Source organism: Aegilops tauschii, chromosome 1 (assembly GCF_002575655.3).
Source record: "Aegilops tauschii subsp. strangulata cultivar AL8/78 chromosome 1, Aet v6.0, whole genome shotgun sequence".
Taxonomy (NCBI): domain Eukaryota; kingdom Viridiplantae; phylum Streptophyta; class Magnoliopsida; order Poales; family Poaceae; genus Aegilops; species Aegilops tauschii.
This window is the reverse complement of record NC_053035.3, coordinates 360,574,156-360,590,340: the sequence shown is the minus strand read 5'-3', so window position 1 is coordinate 360,590,340 and position 16,185 is coordinate 360,574,156. Positions and strand designations below refer to the sequence as shown.

Genomic DNA, 16,185 nt, shown 5'->3' with positions numbered 1-16,185 from the left:
AAAGTATGGTGGAAAAAGGAATAAACTTTATTTTCTGTTTGGGAACCGCCTATGATATATCTAGCATGGAAAGTGTTGGGAGCTCTAAGTCGTTTTCGTTGGTGGGAAAAGTATACCTCTCAAAATGTTTTTATCTCTCAATCCTTGCTTTGAGCTCTGGCACCTCTACAAATCCCTACTTCCCTCTGTGAAGGGCCTATCTTTTACTTTTATGTATTTACTTTCATGCAAGAGTCATATTTATTCTCTCTATTCCTTTTTATTTTTCTCTTTTGGCAAGCATCATGTGGTGAGGAAAGATCTAGGCACATATGTCCAGTTGAATATGGGTAGCATGAGTTATTATTGTTGACATCACCCTTGAGGTGAATACGTTGGGAGGCAAAACAATAAGCCCCTATCTTTCTATGTGTCCGGTTGAAACGTTTTGCTCATGTGTATGCGGTGAGTGTTAGCAATTATAGAAGACTATATGATGGTTGAGTATGTGGAGCTCTTACTTAGACTCTGTTGAATAACTTGAATTGCAATTGCTTGGTGACTAAGAACATAGGTTGTTGGGTTTCAAGAGAGTTAGTTGTTTGAACCTTAACACGTGAATTGGTTGCCACTATAACATGAGAAGTTTCATAAGAAAGAATTGCTGTTATGATACTAGGAAAAGTGATTAAAATTATCATTGATCAAACTTGTGCACTTTGCTAGCATTCATACTTCATAAATTATTTCTTTTATCATTTACCTACTCGAGGACGAGTAGGAAATAAGCTTGGGGATGCTGATACGTCTCCAACGTATCTATAATTTATGAAGTATTCATGTTGTTTTATTATCATTCTTGGATGTTTTACAATCATTTTATAGCAACTTTATATCATTTTTTGGGACTAACCTATTGACCCAGTGCCCAGTGCCAGTTGCTGTTTTTGCTTGTTTTTACATCGCAGAAATCAATATCAAACGGAGTCCAAACACCGCGAAACTATTTTTTGGATTTTTTATGGACCAGAAGGAAACCAATGGGCCAGAGCAGCACCTGGGGGTGCCCCGAGGAGGGCACAACCCACCAGGGCGCGCTAGGCCCACCTGGCGCGCCCAGGTGGGTTGTGCCCACCTCGGTGGCCTCCCGTAGCCCTTCTTTGCACTATAAATTCCCAAATATTCCGAAACCCTTCGGGGTTAACCTAGATCAGAAGTTCCGCCGCCGCAAGGCTCTGTAGCCACCGAAAACCAATCTAGACCCCGTTCTGGCACCCTGCCAGAGGGGGGAATCATCTCCGGTGGCCATCTTCATCATCCCGACAGCCACCACGATGAGGAGGGAGTAGTCCACCCTCGAGGTTGAGGGTTTTTACCAATAGCTATGTGTTTAATCTCTCTCTCTCTCTCGTGATCTATATCATGGGCTTTGTTAATATAGTCGAATCATATGATGTTTCTACCCTCTATACTCTTGTTATGATGAATTGAATCTTTACCCTTTGAAGTTTTGTCTTGTCGGATTAAATATTCAGAGATGAGAACACATGTATATGTCTTGCAATATGAATACTTGAGGTGACAATGGGGTATCATATTGATTCACTTGATATATGTTATGGCATTCAACTCGCGGATTCCCGCGGTGATATTGGGGTAATCTATGCATAGGGGTTGATGCACGTTTTTCTCTGACGGAAACTTTGGGGTCTCCTTGTAGTTCTTTGTGTGGATTGAGTATTATGAATATGAACTTGCTTTGGTGTTATCTTAGTACGAACTCTTGATTAGATCGATCGGAAAGAATAGCTTGCGTTACTCTAGTACGAACTCTAGGATAGATTGATCAGAAAGAATAGCTTTGAGGTGGCTTCGTACCCTACAAACAATTCCTATCTTTTGTTCTCTGCTAATAGGAACTCAGGAGTGATTCTTTGCTGCACTTTGAGGGATAATCATATGATCCAACTATGTTAGCATTGTTGATAAATTGCACTAACGAAAGTACGGACCCTAGGCCTCATTACTACTTGCTGCCTTGCTGTTTTTTTATTCAGATTATAAAAATATATTTCTATCATAAATATTACACTTTTATCACCATCTCTTCGCCGAGCTAGTGCACTTATACAATTTGCCATTGTATTGGGTGTGTTGGGGACACAAGAGATTTCTCGCATTTGGTTGGAGGATTGTTCGAGAGAGACCATCTTCATCCTACACCTCCCACGGATTGATAAACCTTAGGTCATCCACTTGAGGGAAAATTGCTACTGTCCTACAAAACTCCGCGCTTGGAGGCCCAACACGAGTCTACAAGAATGAAGTTGCGTAGTAGACATCAATTATGAGCAATCTTAAAAGCACTCTCATTATCACAAAGCAATGGAACATGTTTCACATGTATCCCATAATCCTTAAGGGGTTTGGGTCATCCAAAGTAATTGAGCACAACATGATCCGGCGGCAATGTATTCCAAAAGGTAATAGATGGTGTGTTGATGATGAACTCCTTGCTCTTGTGCTTCAAATGATTGTATCCCCAACACTCAACTCTCTCTCACAGATTTGGATATGGTGGAAAGAAGATTTGAGTGGAAAGCAACTTCGGGAAGGCTAGAGATCAAGATTCTTGTGGTAGGATTCGTATATCTTGGTCTCAACACATGAGTAGGTGGTTCTCTCTAAGAAAATATGTAGTGGAAGTGTAGGCACATTCCGATGGCTCTCTCACAAATGGAGAAGGGGGTGGAGCGGTATATATAGCATCCACACAAAATCCAACCATCACACACATTTGACCCAACTCGGCTAGACCGAATAGAAGAACTCGGTGAGACCGATTCAGTTCAAAATGTGAACATTAGGAATCTCGGTGGGACCGACTGGAACAAGTCAGTGTGACCGATGTGCTAGGGCTAGGGCAAAACCTCATCTCGGTGAGATAGATTGCTTGAACTCGGTGAGGCCGATTTCAGCAAAGGGAAAACAGAGAGGATGTCAAGCAAACTTGATGGGACCGGTCGCTCATTTCGGTGAGACCAAAATATTATGAAGGGAAATAGGGAGTTTGCAAGGCCATCTCGCTGAGACCGAGATCCGTATCGGTGTGACCAAATTGTCTAGGGTTTCTGGCAGTGGCTATGTGAACTGAACTCGGTGGCGCCGGATGGATCATTTCGGTGGGGCCGATTTTGACTTGGAGTTTTGGACATATTTGGGATGAGAAAGTGGTTGAGGGCTTTGGAGCAATATCACTAAGCACTTTGAGCAAGTAGACCATTAAGCAACACCTCATCCCCTTTTAATAGTATTGGCTTTCCTATGGACTCAATGTGATCTTGGATCACTAAAATAGAAATCAAGAGTCTTGAGCTTCTGCCAATCTTTGTCCTTAGCATTTTGAAGGGGTTCCAGATCCTCTTGTCCTTACCGCGCCATTGTTGAACTCATCTAAAATATACTAGATAAAAGTATTAGTCCAACAAGAGATATGTTGACATTAATTACCAAAATCACCGAGGGAGCACTTGAGCTTTCAAATAGGATTTTGCACCACTCCTCATGGCCCCATGCGTTGACAGGGAAACAATGAGTTGGTCAACAATCGACAATTGACATTTCTCTTTTTCCTTTTTTTAAGTGCAAGCGATATTTCTTAAAGTACACAAGTAGAATAACATGTCATTTTTTAGGGTAATCACAAGCCCTTTTTAGAAAGTAGAAAAGCTACCCTAAAATGTGATCCATATAACACCAAATGTAGTTGGACAGGCCCAGACCCACTATGTAGCCCTAATGTGTTGTTGACCCATAGGATGAGTTGAGCTGGTCAAAATTGTGGTATAATCCATCATGGCCTCATGGGATCCTTAGATTTCCACATTAACTCATCGACTGTCAAGCTCGAAACTACATAATCACAAAAAATCCGATGTCAGATCTTTAGAGACTTAAAACAAATGCGGTAGTGGTTGTTGATCTTTTCACACAGATCTTAGAGCAGTCAAAAGAGACACATTAGCTTCTATAAACATTCGCTCAATGCGTGCCTCCACGCGAACGAATTTTCCCTCCCGACGCGACTCTTTCATCCTCTATGCCAATGCATCTCTCTCCATCCTCTGCTTTATCCCGTTTTCGTCCAGGCGAGAGCACCAGTGCCACCACCAATGAGGCCCCGGGCCCAGCCATAATAGATTGACAGAGAGGGGAGGTCAAATGCCGATGCTCCCTGTCGGCATAGGCGGGCTCAAGGTGGTCGCTGCAATGAGGCGGAGTGAGTTTGGGGAGGTCAAGCGGTAGAGCGGACGCCGATGTGGCGCTCCTCGAGGAGGCCGGGGCGTGGAAGGGGGAAGTGCAGGAGACGAAGCCGACGAGCTGGTCCTCGATGGCGATGGCTGGATCATGGACCGGGTCCTCCAAGGCCACAGTCGCACCCCACGTTCGGAAGGCTTGACATATAATTATATTTTGTGCACCATAGAAAATATCATGATTCTAGGCCGGGTACTTGATTCAAAAGCTCATGTGGGTTTTCATAACCGTGTTGCACAAAAATGGAATATGCATAAAAAATAGATGTCCGAGTTATTATGTATCTCATGATCAATATTGGACAACAACAAAATTTAGTTGCTCGAACATGATCAATAATTTTGGGAACATGGTCAGTTATTTCTTTTCGGAACATGGAAAATTGTTGTCGAACAAACCATGTAAGATTCCATATTTTTTGTACAAAATTCTTGAAACAAAAAAATCATTTTTACACCATGGCAAATTCATCTTTGAAACATCCCATTGCATATTTGTTTTTCATATGACAGTTTTTACATGATGTTTCTTTTTTCAATATTTTTTGGCCATCATCTTTGGACCATGGCAACTTAGGTTCTTTCATATTTTGTCAATTTTCATTTTCATTTTTTAGTTATGGCAGATTTTAGTTCCCCACAAACATTTTTAAATATTTTTATATGTGGCATTGGTTTTCTTTTTTCATTTACTGTTTGTTGTGTTTTGGACTTTTTTAAAGTTCAAAGGGACTGCAGATTGGCTATGCCTAGCCCCTTTTTTGTTTTCAGCCGATTGGTTTTTCGTGGCTTGACGTGCCAGCAGTATAAGCCCGCTACAATCGTTCACTTAGGACGGGTCCCCAGACTAAATGTTTCCATTCGATAATGGATCGATCCTAGGGAATTTCATTCAAATAGGGAACCTCCCAGATCGAACGTCGCCGCAATACTGAGGTCCCAAAAGAACTCATCAAACTGTCGGTCTATAATGTACTATTCCCTCCGTCCCACAGTATAAGATCATTTTTAAGCTATGTTAGCTTGAAAAATAATGTTATATTGTGGGATGGAGGGAGTAGTTGTTAAATAGTAAGTTTCAAAAATAGTGGTTGTTAAATAAATATTTTTGCAAACACTAGTTATTAATAATCACCCTGATCCAAATTTGAGGCTTGGAGGCTCTTTCTTTTTAGATGAAAATGGCACCGTCCCGACTTCATTTCATTGAAATGAAACCAAACAATGTTTACATGACCAAGCGCGCAAGCATGCTGACATGTCAACCACAACAGAGAACTAAGTAAAAGAAACTAAAACAAGTAAAAGAAACTACAACAGGAAAAATAAGCATTCCCATAGATTATAGAGGGAACATGTGAAAGTCATCTTCTGTCCGCGAGCTCAAATGAGCTTGCGATGAATAGTAAAATAAATAAAATCATAAAATTCAAAAAAAATGTGTGCGAAGGTTGGCAATTTTTTTAAGTCCTTACAAAGTTCCATCATGAAATGACATTCGTGTAAGTGGTGGCAAATAAAACAGTGCTCCAAAATGCCAAATAATAACTTTGGAGAATCGATTAGTTTATTTTGCCATGACTTTCATGAATGTAATTTCATGTTGAAATTTTATGAGCACTCAAAACATTTGCCAATGTTCGCCAAAATGTTTAGATTTTTTTCTTCGGATTTTACTATTTACCCAAGCTCATTTGAGCTCGAGCTTAGAAACACCGTGTCTGGGAACATGCTACATTATTAGAGTCATGGACATGACCATTGTAGATGGCACACAAAGCATAGATCTCGTATCAGCAACACAAGCCCAACACATTCAAGCTCCACATGCACTCTTGAGCCAAACGACATCTTTAATCAGACAGTGAGAGGATTATTGTAAATACTTTGCTAACCTAGCAACGGTGGATTCCCAAACAACTACATTTTTTGAACCCTGGACCGCAGAACAATTGTTCTATGGTAATTATATAAGTAATATGTACAAATCAAGCAAGTACAAAAAAAGAAGAATCATCCTATGTAAGTTATGAGTAACATGATCAATAAACTGCATGTGGCTATCAATCCAAGGTTGTAACTTCTGAGCCTTTGCTGGCTTAGCTCTGATTGCAGCAGTAGAAATGCCCTCCTTGAGGTAATGGAACCAATTAAGAATGTGAGTGACAACTTGTCTGAAGATCTTGTCATTTCTAATGGACCAAATACCCCAGCAGCCCATGAGAATAATTCTTAGCGGCCGACGGGCCTAACAGCAAAGACGACTTCAACCACCATCCAATAAGCTTGTATCCGGTCACATCGGTGGAGGTGGGCTCCTGGCCAATACCCATATATAATGAACTTGTGATCTCCAACGTGCGCTGTTTTGCAAGATCGAGGAATTGAATTTCCCATTGAGAACATGCTATAGCTATGCCTCTCAGAACTACCTACACACCAAGCCACGAACATGTGTTAAAGCGTAGGTCATTTTTATGCTTACAAAGAGCCCATAAGGTTGCAATATGAATAAGGTCGATTGCTTGATGCTTTTTCTTATTTTGGGACGGAGGGAGTACTAATCACCACTTAGCAATGTATTCAAAGTCCACAGTAAAGTAAGTTCCAGAGAGGGTGTTAATATATCTCCATACTTCTTTAGCAACAGCGCACACAAAGAACAAATGCATGCAAGTTTTGTCTTCATTACACAAGAGGCAGAACAGCTCCAAATTTTGCTCTTAGGTAGGTTACCTCTCTAGTGAGTGACTTATTATGAGCTAGAAAACAAACAAGTATGTGGATTTTAGGAGGGAGATTTATGTAGCAAACATCAGGGATATGCATAGGAGTTATTCCTCTAAAATTCACCATGGCATACAATGATCTAACAATATAAATACAATTGGATTCAAGCTTCCAAATAACTGATTCTGGGTCATTGGAGAACTGAATAGACCCAGCAATGTGAACCAAATGAAACCACATAAGAAGCAGCCAATTGCTTACACATCTCCTAAAGGTCATTTTAAGGTTAACACCACCATCTCATGCATCAGAAATGGTGATGTTTCGCTCACGCCTAGATGCTCTTTCAACACAGAGGCGCATTCATGGTGGAGTTAAATTACACCCTAATCGTGTAAGAAGACTGCATTGGTGGAGTTAATAGTTCACAAGATCGCCACATGCACCTCCGTTTTTGACGTTTGTCACGTAAAACTAAAAGAAATTCAGTTTAGCTATACATAAGTTGCCTAAAAATTAATTTTGGGCCAGCTGATTTTTGGGCCTTTGATTTCTGCTTCAAGATTCGTGTATCTTTTTTTTCTAGGTTAGTCTGTGTGTTGGCTTGGACTTTTCTGACTAACCATTCAGTCAGTCAATTATTTAATAGGCAGAAGCCCATTCCAGTGCGGACATAGCCCTCGTTTTCCTCCTTTGTTTTTTCTATTTGGTGCTTTTTTCTCTTTCCTTTATTAGTTGTTTTATGTTTTTTCTTTTGCGGGTATTTTTGGGATGTTAAGTGAGTGTGTGTGTGTGTGTGTGTGTGTGTGTGTGTATATATATATATATAGGGGCACCTAGGTGCCTGCGCACCTTGCCTACAAACCGTCGGATTACACTAAAATGCGTGCACGTGTATTAGTACTAGAACTAATGGATTAAACGTTGACACTTTAATTAGGAAAGAATTATTGCTTGATCAGGACACTTAATGCCCTCATTAAACAAGAAAGAGAAAATCAACAATTAATGGTCATGCATGGTGCATGTATTTTATTGATGTGTTATTTTTTTACATACTTTGTCACGTACTAATTCATATACCTATAAAAATTCACGTACTAATTCATATACCTATAAAAATTCATATACCTCGTCACGTACTAATTTATATACCTATAAAAATCGTATATCTAGTCACGTACTAATTAATATACCTATAAAAATTGTATACCTAGTCACGTACTAACTTTTTCATATACCTGGTCAATATCTATCGTATATGTAAATTGTACTATTTCTGGGTATATCTCCAATATCATTTATAGGTATGTCTCAAAATAATTTACGTGTATTAAAAATGGTGTATCATTTTTTTGGGTTATGTATCGTTCAAAGTGTATCAGTTTTATGTATATCTTCAAAGCATGCATGTATTGAAAAAGGATATGCGGGTATGATATGTTAGGTCCATGTATGTACGAAAAATCACGTATGGGTATTGGCATGCAACGTACATTACTAAAACTAAAAAAATTGTGTGTGGGTATATGTACGTAGAAAAAAAATTGTGTGTGGATATTCAGCATGCATCATATATATTTCTAAAAGTAAAAAATAATTAGGATTACATTTTATATTATCTGATGGCCTTATTTTGAATAAAAATATTAGTCGCCAAAAAGTGTGACCCCGCCCTAATTTTTTTAACACTACAAACCTTGAAAAGTAAAACATCAGAAGAATGCATAATATACGTCGTAATTACACATATAGACATTTGCGACAATATTTCGTATTATTTGGTCATATCTGATACGTTAAAAAATCAGATCATATATACATACCCTTTTTGTTTGGAAAGGAATATACATACCCTTTTTGTTTGGAAAGGAATCAATGCAAAGGAAAGTAGTAGGATATTGCTTTTGGAAAGCAATAATTGCCTATTAGAGCTGATAGTGCATGCAAACAAAGTTTTGGAAAGTCATATGTCGTGGATTGTATGTCATGCATAATGAATATCACTTACTATAACGGGCACCTAGGTGCCCAGGCACCTAGGTGTCCCATATAATATATATATATATATATATATATATATATATATATATATATATATATATATATATATATATATATATATATAAAACAAATGCTATATATTTTGTGCCAAAATTTCATAATTATATGATAATTGTTTTGCATATCTCAAAAAGTGCTATTTCGGGGCAAATTTGTGTGCAAGTTTTTTTAATTTTCTTTCTTCTTAAAGGTATACCTACACCACTAATTAATTCTTCTTTTATAGAAATTCATTATTTTGATATAGTTTTAGTTCTTATTTTATTTTTATTCTACTTTAAGGATAATACCAATGCCACTAATTCATTCGTTCCTAGATTTGTTTTGCAAAAATTACACTTTTATATGCTTATTCTTGTATATTTTAAAATAACACAATTTTTATGTATATTTGTGCAAATTTGTCACTGTTTGTTTTAGATCGCCCCCCCCCCCCCCAAAAAAAATTCTTTCTTCTTAAATGGTAACACCAATGCCACTAATTTATTCTTCCTTGAAAAATAAATTATTTTGAGTTTTCTAATTTTTTTTCATTTTCTTCCTTTCTTAAAGGGTAATACCAATGTTAGTATGTCACTAATTTATTACTTCTTAGCAAACATCTTTTTTTGTGAAATTCCACAATTATATGGTTATTCTTGCATATTATAAAAATGTAACTTTTGTGTAAATTATATGCCAATTTTATCACTATTTTCTTTTATTTTTTTCACTTTTCTTTCTTCTTAAAGGGTAATACCAATGCCACTAATTCATTCCTTCTTATAAAACTTTTTTTTTATTTTTGTGTGTGTAAGTATATATGTGAGTACTAAATATTAAATAATATGTGTGTCAATTATAGTAGAATGTGAATATTGCACTATTATATGTTTATTCTTTGCATATTTCGGAAAGTGAAATTTTAGTGCAAAGTTGGTTGCAAGTTTGAAAGGTACTATTTAATTCTTTTTTGAAAAGTTCATTATTTTGATTTTGTTTCTTCCAAAAGGGTAAAACCGATGCCACGAATTCATTCTTCATAGAAAACTTCATTGAATTATTATTTTGTTTTAGTTTTTATTTCATTTTTTATTTTATTATTTTCCGTTTTCTTTTATTTTGTAAAGGTATACCGATGTCACTAATCCATTACTTTTTGGAAAACACTCTTTTTCGCGGAAATCTCACTAGTATATGCTTATTTTTATCGTAATAATACATTTTTGATATATACATATGCATATATGTATTGTATGCATGTATAAAACTAAATATACATGTGTGAGATTGCAAATATAAAAATAAATAATTCATTCCTTCTTACAAAATTTCTTTTTTGCATAAATTCCACTCCTATATGCTTATTTTTGCATATCATACAAATGTGCAACTTTTGTCGAAGTTGTGTGCAATTTTTTTTGTCATTTTACGCATTAACTAATTCATTCTTCAGTAGAAAACTCCTTTTTTTTTTTTTTTGTTTATCAACATGCCATTGTTTTGCATTGGGCCCAAGAAGTCTTTTGAGCTTCTGTTGGTTTTGTATGCAAAAAGACTTAAGTTGTGCTATAACACTGAAACTGAGTGTCCACAATTTTGGTTCCCTCGATTGTTAGGAATAGATTGACCCACTTCCTTTAATCAGGCGACTGACCCGTAGCCGGTCCCAAAGAAATTCTAGGTTGATGGGACGGGATGCACAATCGCAAAACAGAATTATAGACTGTAGTATTTACTATGTAATTTTGATGCACACACGGAAGATGGAAACAATCCATAGGATTACTATCGGTGAATACTATAGGTAGTAATTGATCAGGTGTCGAGAAGCTAGGAACCTTTTCACGGTATCATGTTACTACTACTTGACGAGTACTCTCTCCGTTCATAAATATAAGATGTTCTAACTTTCTTGCGAATCAAATGTTTATGAACACATCCTAGTCTAATTTGTTCACTCATTTCATTCCGTGTGCAGTCTTTATTAAAATATCTGAAACATCTTATATTACACTTTATTTGTGGACGGAGGGAGTAAATCCATTGCATGCGATCACTGGATTTTGCTCTTGTTTATACTACTCCTTTCGTTCACTTTTGTAAGTCGTTTCAGACAGTTCAAAATAGGTTGTTTTACATATTGTCTGAAATGTCTTTAAGGTCTTATAAAAATGAACAGAGGGAGTAGCTCTTTAATGGTGCGTGCAAATTACATGTGACCTGAACAAGAGAACAAGGGACCGGGCCCTCGTCGTCTTACTCCAATTATTAAAGGGAACAAGATGATCCAGGAAGGCATATTAACAAGAGATACTCTATATATCATGGTTGCCTTTTGCTGCATTATCTTCTTTTTCTTTCTTTTGCGACAAGATCAGGAACATTATCTTCACAATTGGATCTTGTCACGGGATACTCACTATACTAGCTAGATCCAAGGCCATTTGGACGTTGCAACGGTTGTGCACGCATGTGTTCTGTAACTAGTTACTAGTGCTTACTAACCAGATTCCCCGTAATTACTATACCCTCCCTCTACACGATCTTATACCAGCCCGCCGGCGGCGCCGCCGTCGCCATTTTTGTGGACGGAGGACAGCTCGCACTCCTTCTCGTGGTCGCCGTCGTCTTCCGCCACCTCCAGTGGCTTCATGGTGTAGAAGTGGAAGCAGACGAGGTAGTAGCCAAGGTTGAGCACCATGAGGCAGGTGACGAGCCAGTAGTAGGCGTCCAGCCTGCCCCGGTTGATGTTGTCCTGGAGCCACTCGCCGCCGCCCCGCGTGGCGCTCTGCACCGCCGTCACCAGCACCGTGCCCATGTAGCTGCCGAGGGAGGCCGAGAGCCAGAAGAGCGCGGCGGCGGTGCTGCGCATGCTCTCCGGCGCCTGGTCGTACAGGAACTCCATGTGCCCCACCGACGAGAACCCCTCCGCCACGCCGTGGATGGCGTACTGCGGCACCAGCCAGAACACGCTCATCGGCACGACGGCGCCCGGGGTGTCCAGCAGCCCGTGTTCGGCCGCGGCGCCCCGGCGCTTGGCCTCGACGAGCGCCGCCGTGGCGACGCTGAGGATGGAGATGGCCAGCCCGACGGCCATGCGCTGGAAGTAGGTGATCCCGGACGGCAGGCCCGTGAAGCGGCGCGCCAGGGGCACGAAGGCGCGGTCGTAGAGGCCCAGGGTGACGAGCATGGCGGTGGTGGTGAAGATGGACATGGTGGCCGGCGGGATCTGGAAGTGCTGGGTGACGTGGCGGTCCATGGTGCGCGCCTGCTGGATGGTGAAGCTGTTGTTGTGCGAGCCGGCGGTGACGAGCAGGATGCCGGCCGACCAGATGGGCAGCATGCGGACGATGGACTTGAGCTCCTCCACGCGGTGCACCGTCGACAGCCGCCACAGGTCCAGCTTGCCGGAGCCGGCCATGTCCCCCGGCGTCACGATCGCCGCCCGGTCGAAGAACCTGCACCAATTCACACGGCAACATGCATGCATCCATCAGATGAGCTCCGAAGCCGTACGTGGACACGTGCGCGTCTCCATCGACGCTAGCTACTGGAGGTACGTGGCATAAAATTGGTAAGAAGGAGGCGCAGTTTAAACTAGTAAAGCAGTACGCGCTCTTGCTTTATTTGGTTTGTTTTCTCCCTTTGTGCACTGATAATGTAACTGCCACCAAAAGCAGCCGTCATGGCGAGCACAATTCGTCCACGCCGGCGCCGAGCCACACATGCACGATAAGCCAGCGATAACGAGACGGCACGGAACGGCGGAGCACTTACGTGAGCTGGTTGGTGTGCAGGAGCCTGCCGTTGGTGGAGATGAGCGCGTCCAGCTCCTTGTCCTGGTACAGCATGCGGGGGTCCTCCGGTAGCGGGGCGCGCCGTTTCTTGTACGCCGCGGCGACGACCTGCGCCAGCCGCGTGAACGGGCTGCCCCCCGGCTTGAGCCGGACGTAGAGCGGGTAGCCGACCACGAACACGACGATGGAGACGAGCATGCCGATGGCCGGGATCCCGAACCCCCAACCCCACCCCACGTTCTCCTGGATGTACACCACCACCGTCAGCGCCAGCAGCACGGCGAACCCCATGGTGAAGAAGTAGAGGTTGAAGTACTGCCGCTTCTTCCCAGCCACCGCCTCCGTGCCCCCACCACCGCCACGGTGCTCCTCCTCCTCCTGCTCCTCCTGCTGGTCGAACTGGTCGGCGCCGAATGCCACGACGCACGGCCGGATGCCGCCGGAGCCGAGGGACGTGAAGAGCAGCGAGACGTAGAGCACGGCGAGCTGCAGCCCGTTGGCGCGGCGGCACGGGGCCGCGGGAGGGGAGCAGGGCCCCGGGCGGAGGGACGGGAGCAGCGCGGAGACGACGAGGCCGAGCATGCCGAGCTGGTAGAAGACGGAGCCGGCGACGATGGTCCAGAAGCGGCCGGCGAAGGAGTCGGCGGCGAGCGCGCCGAGGATGGGCGTGAGGCTGGAGGTGCCGCCGAAGTTGGTGAGCGTGTTGGACGCCTCCACCAGCGGCAGGTGCAGCTGCTGCGTCAGGTACGTGATGAGGTTGGCGCCGAAGCCGGCCGTGGCGAACCTGTCGCACACCTCGTTCACTGCCAGCACAATTTTGGACGTAGCAAAAGTGATGAGAAGATAATTGAAAAGTTGCTTCAGTAATGATGGCATGTACTGAAGTACGAGCATAATTGGTTTGATGCCAACAATTGGCATTGGCAATATTTGGCAAGCCAACATTTGGCAAAATCAAAATTTGTCAAATGTTGGCAACTTTTTGTGAGGTTGAGAAGAAAATTGGTAGCCAACATTTGGCATTTGCCAAATATTGGCATGCCAACTTTTGGCATCAAACCAATCATGCTCTACGTATGTCCAATTGTTTGTCTACTCCAGTTTTTGCCAACTTGCCATCATTCAATTTTGTTTTAGGTGCGAAATTTTGTGCAAGAAGCTCAACTGCCAACAGAAAGAAAAACGAAGAAACCAACTGGAAGGAAACAAAAGTTACTGGCCAACCGCAAGGAAATTGGTCCAGACTTCCAAAGTTCCAAAGACAGAGAGGCGTACGTCTTCGTACAGTGAAAAGATCATATAAAATGCAAGTACTCTAGTTCGTAATCTTCGCTGGATGCGACCTTGGCGAGTTAAGTTGCCGCCCAAATCGGGAACTTTACAAGATGGGATGGACTCTACAATGCTGGCTTGTTTCCTCAGATGATATTCAGGATGAATCTACCGAGACAGCAGACGCAAATGCGAGCAAGCAGCTCTCACCTAGTATGAAGGGCATGGTCTTGAAGCCGCCCTGCTTCCTCTTCTTCCGGCCGCCATCTCCGTCCCTGCCCACCGGCGGCGTGGTCGCCATGGCAGCGGCACTGTGGCAGGTACTGATCAGCGCTCGAGCTGCTGCTTGCTGAGCTCTGGAGCTATGGCGGGCGGGCAGAGCAAGGCCAGATGCGAGTGTGCGGCAGTGGCCTTGGCCTTCACATGCCCCTACATGTGATGGGAGGATGGAGCTACGTATATATAGGCGCGCCGAGGGAGGGAGGGGCAGCAAAGCATCGCGGCGGCCGACCATCCAATCTGTCACTGTGCACTGTTGGCTCAGGCTAATTAATAACCCGGTGTACGATTTGGGATTTGTTGGATTTTTTGAGAAAAAAAATACTAAAGCAATGCTGGCTATGAAATGAAACGTGGTGGTGGTGTGGTCGTAGTGAGCATTATCCATGTCCATTCTGGGTTCTTTTCTTTCCTTTTAGTGCCAGCCGAATGATTGCAATCATCCAGGGATAAAAAAGGGATTGTGTTTCCGGAACTTTGCCAACGTCAAAGGTTATTTGATCTGCCTCGTTTTTCGCTTTTGGAGTAGAGATGACTGAAGGTTTTCACGGTTCTTCAGAGTTAAGTTCCTGACTTTGCCATGTAGAGCACAACTGGACTCAGAGTTTAATTAATAAGAAGTTTAAGAGTTTAGCTCAACACCACATAGCCGCGCCAAGCATGCACTTTCAAACAAATTATATATAGGCGCGACGGGTCGAACCTGCGGGAGGGAGGGAATGGCATCGACCACCCCACCTGTCACTGTGCACTGTTGGTTCAGACTAATTAACCCAGTGTACGATCTGGGATTTGTTGGATTCTTTTTTTTTAACATGGTAGTGATCTGGTCGTAGTGAGCACTATCCACTAGAACGGGATCGCGCCTTGGCGCGAGATGCCGATCTCAACGTTTTGATCAAACAGATAATGCTAAGTCAGTAGTAATCCATGTTGAAACTATAAGGCAAAATCAATTTTAGATCGGGACCGCGCCTTGGCGCGCGTTGCGTGTCCAACACTCTGATTTTGGTCCATCTCAAGCAAGGAAATATATGATTCGGTATAAAGACACCATATCCAATAGAGTGGGAAGTTCATAAGATCATGATTCATGATATAGCAAAAGATATCTTGATTCAACTGAAATTGCTCTGTCCATCCGAACGGTCCAGCACGCCAAATGCAAAACTATGGTTAATCACTCAAGAAATCTTCACATATATCCATGCTTGTAAACCATGTATTTTTATAAAGTGGAGCTCAAAACCAGACCCAAACTATAACATTTCATCACAAAGCATAAAGTTCCAGTTCATACCACATAATCAAGCCATAGTGATCGCCCATGTCAATAAGTTCATTACAAAGGACAAAAGTATAATATACCAAAAGCAAGCCAGATTGATAGAGCAGTTGCCCCAGTCCAGCCGCGAGTTGTAGAACATTACAATATCTCGAATGGTGCTATGCTAAATAGGGAGTGCGCCTTGTGGGATGACATTGCACAGTATGATTGAGATGCGTCCAGTTTAACACAAAGAAATAGACAAAAATTAACACAGTTTGATGGATAGGGATTACAACAGGTTGTTTATATAGAAAGCAACACATACCACAAGTCAAAAGACCACTGATAATAATTAGAGCAAGTCATTTACATAGAGAGGGTCCAAAGATTAAGTAGCACATTACAGGGCAACTGGACAGAACAAAATACCAGAAACAAGGCGTTTATACAAAATGATAGTGACAACCAGATAACATCCTTGATAAGTACACAAAAT

General features: G+C 42.1%; 1 protein-coding gene across 1 annotated transcript; it reads right to left on the bottom strand.

The window, feature by feature from the left end:
* Nucleotides 1-11,376: 11,376 nt before the first annotated feature.
* Nucleotides 11,377-14,701, bottom strand: LOC109737974 (protein NRT1/ PTR FAMILY 3.1). Its single transcript, XM_020297083.4, has 3 exons — nucleotides 14,351-14,701; nucleotides 12,849-13,671; nucleotides 11,377-12,529 (listed from the first exon to the last, which is right to left on the bottom strand). The coding sequence occupies exons 1-3, from the start codon at nucleotides 14,652-14,654 to the stop codon at nucleotides 11,617-11,619; spliced, it is 2,040 nt and encodes a 679-aa protein (XP_020152672.3). The 5' UTR covers nucleotides 14,655-14,701; the 3' UTR covers nucleotides 11,377-11,616.
* Nucleotides 14,702-16,185: the final 1,484 nt, after the last annotated feature.

Coding starts and splice junctions, on each gene's coding strand:
- LOC109737974 (XM_020297083.4), bottom strand. CDS start 14,654: ATGGTCGGCCGCCGCGATGCTTTGCTGCCCCTCCCTCCCTCGGCGCGC. Junction 13,672..14,350: donor GACCATGCCCTTCATACTAG/GTGAGAGCTGCT, acceptor TTGTGCTGGCAG/TGAACGAGGTGTGCGACAGG. Junction 12,530..12,848: donor CTGCACACCAACCAGCTCAC/GTAAGTGCTCCG, acceptor GAATTGGTGCAG/GTTCTTCGACCGGGCGGCGA.